The sequence below is a fragment of the Talpa europaea genome (genome assembly GCF_964194135.1).
Source record: "Talpa europaea genome assembly, chromosome: 4".
NCBI classification, from domain to species: Eukaryota; Metazoa; Chordata; class Mammalia; order Eulipotyphla; family Talpidae; genus Talpa; species Talpa europaea.
The window spans coordinates 34,265,374-34,268,205 of NC_140070.1; the positions used below are offsets into that span (position 1 = coordinate 34,265,374).

General features: G+C 58.1%; 1 protein-coding gene across 1 annotated transcript; it reads left to right on the plus strand.

Annotated features, from left to right (window-relative positions):
- Positions 1-227: 227 nt before the first annotated feature.
- Positions 228-2,070, plus strand: ADRB3 (adrenoceptor beta 3; the record flags this gene model as incomplete). The annotated part of the gene is made up of 2 exons (XM_084232067.1): positions 228-1,393; positions 2,049-2,070. The coding sequence occupies exons 1-2, from the start codon at positions 234-236 to the stop codon at positions 2,068-2,070; spliced, it is 1,182 nt and encodes a 393-aa protein (XP_084088193.1). The 5' UTR covers positions 228-233.
- Between the last annotated feature and the right edge of the window lie 762 nt (positions 2,071-2,832).

Sequence of the window (2,832 nt, forward strand, 5' to 3'; positions counted from 1 at the left end):
TTGGAGACTATTGGCCACTGGCCCTTTAAGGGCCGCCACTCCGCCTCACCCCCACCCCCTCGCAGCGGTGGCACCAAGGGGAAGGGGGTGCGGGGGGAGACCGAACGTTCTCGACCGATCGACTGGGGAAGATGGCCCGGGTCGGGGGAATAGCTCCCGCGCCCCGCTACCCCCTCCCCTGAGCCGAGCGCGCTGGCGGACCCCTTCCCTCCCGTCCCACGCGCGACGCGGGAATGGCTCCGTGGCCCCACGGGAACAGCTCGCTGGCTTCGTGGCCAAGTGCCCCCACCCTGGCGCCCAATGCCGCCAACACGAGTGGGCTGCCCGGGGTGCCGTGGGCGGCGGCATTGGCGGGGGCACTGTTGGCGCTGGCCACCGTGGGAGGCAACCTGCTGGTGATCGTGGCCATCGCCCGGACGCCGAGACTCCAAACCATTACCAACGTGTTCGTGACTTCGCTGGCCGCAGCCGACCTGGTGGTGGGACTCCTGGTAGTGCCCCTGGGGGCCACCTTGGCGTTGACTGGCCACTGGCCCCTGGGAGCCACGAGTTGCGAGCTGTGGACCTCGGTGGATGTGCTGTGCGTGACCGCCAGCATCGAGACCCTGTGCGCCCTGGCTGTGGACCGCTACCTGGCCGTGACCAACCCGCTGCGCTACAGCGTCCTGGTCACCAAACTCCGCGCCCGGGCAGCGGTGGTCCTGGTGTGGGTCGTGTCCGCCGCGGTGTCATTTGCGCCCATCATGAGTAAATGGTGGCGCGTGGGAGCGGACGCCGAGGCGCAGCGTTGCCACTCCAACCCGCGCTGCTGCGCCTTTGCCTCCAACATGCCCTACGCGCTGCTCTCCTCCTCGGTCTCCTTCTACCTTCCGCTGCTCGTGATGCTCTTCGTCTACGCGCGAGTTTTCGTCGTGGCGAAGCGCCAGCTGCGCTTGCTGCGCCGGGAGCTGGGCCGCTTTCCGCCAGAGGCGTCTCCGGCCCCCACCGGACTGTACGCTTCGCCCCCAGGGGTGCCCTCCTGCGGTAGGCGGCCCGCGCGCCTCTTGCCTCTCCGGGAACACCGTGCCCTGCGCACCTTGGGTCTCATCATGGGTACCTTTACGCTCTGCTGGTTGCCCTTCTTCGTGGCCAACGTCGTGCGCGCCCTCGGAGGGCCCTCTTTAGTTCCCAGCTCGGCTTTCCTTGCCCTTAACTGGCTGGGCTATGCCAACTCTGCCTTCAACCCACTCATCTACTGCCGCAGCCCCGACTTTCGCAGTGCCTTCCGCCGGCTGCTGTGTCGCTGCAGGACAGACCAGCACCCAACTGCCACCTCCCCTCCCGGTCACCCATCTGGCGGTGCTGCGGCCCTGGCCAGTCCAGTGGAGTCCAGGCAGTGTCCACAGCTCGATGGGTAGGTAACAAAGGCGAAGGAACCAGGGAATCTGGGGGTGAGGAAGCATTCAGTGTCTCATTTAGACAAATTTTAGAGACTGTGGTTCAGCAGGAGAAAGCAGGGCTGGGGAGGGTGTTTACGTTGAGAGAGGCAGCCAATATGGAACCCAGGGTCCTTTCCTTTCCGGCCTGGGACCCACCCAGGTTCTTATTCTTCCCCCAAGACTCAGGGTGCACACCAGAGAGGGCTGCTGTTTACTGAGACTCCTCACCCCCGCCTGGTCAAGTCTAGTTTGGGTTTTCTAGCTCAGATCTTTGATCGCTCAGATTTCTTGCCCCCACTTGGGTTGCCTTTGACTTGCAGAAGAGACTGGAAACCCTCCCAAATCCTTGACCTTAGTTATGATTTCTTTCAAAGGTTTGAAAGCTATGAAAGTGAGAATTCACTTGGGTATGAAATAATGACACGAATCAGGAAACTGAGTGGGATTTTTCCCCCTGGTAGGAAGAGGGCCGGGGTGGAGTTGGGGGTATAGTTTGTGGCTGGGTGGTGCTGGGGATGTTTTGTGTAATTACATGTGTTCTGTCAGGTCCCTATTTCCACCCTTGCCTCTACTGCCCTTGTTCCCACTTTCTGTTCCCTGACCCCAAGCTATGTTATCTCCATTTTTCAGGGCTTCCTGGGGAATTTCTTAGGCCCTGAAGGACAAGAAACAACAGCTCCATTGATCCAGAACCTTTGTGAAGCTTCTGGCCTCTGTTCAGAATAAGCCCTGTGGAGTTTCTGGAAAACTCTACCTCCCAGAACCTGACAACTGGGCCTTTGGGGGATGCCTGGGGGGAAGGAATCCTTATCAAGTGGCTTTTCACCATCCTGCCCCCTCCCCACCGCCCCAGAAGTTTTCCAGACCTCTGAACTTCACCACTACCTCAGCTGTTGGAGTGTCCTGCTTGTGCTCAGCTGGCCTTGGAGCAGCTAGGCTAATTTGGGGGAGATGTCCATCACCTTGCTCACTTATGTGCTGTGTGCTTAGGGCAAAGAGAACACCCCTCATTCAATCCCTTTTGGTACCTAGGATTTTGGACCCTAATGAACCACTGAGTTCTTGAGGCTTGGTGGCCTAGGCTGAGGGCAGGATGCTAGAAAAGGTCAAGATTTAGGTCTTTGTCTCTGACTCCCTCACTTTGGCTCTCTTAGCACTAGCCTCCCTCATCTTAGACACAAACCAGCTCTGATCTACCTCACAACAGTGTCAGAAGGTTTTGAGTGGCTCCAGGGTTCATAGGAAGGTGAACTATTAGGATGGATCATTCCTTTTCAACTCAAATTAATAAATATTATTGAAGGTTGCTCATTGTTGCCCTCTTTTCCCTCCATTTGTTTTCTTTTGATAATCCGTTTACTCTCTTCTTAGAGCTGGCCTTTGACAGAGGCAATAAATTAGGACTAATCCTTTC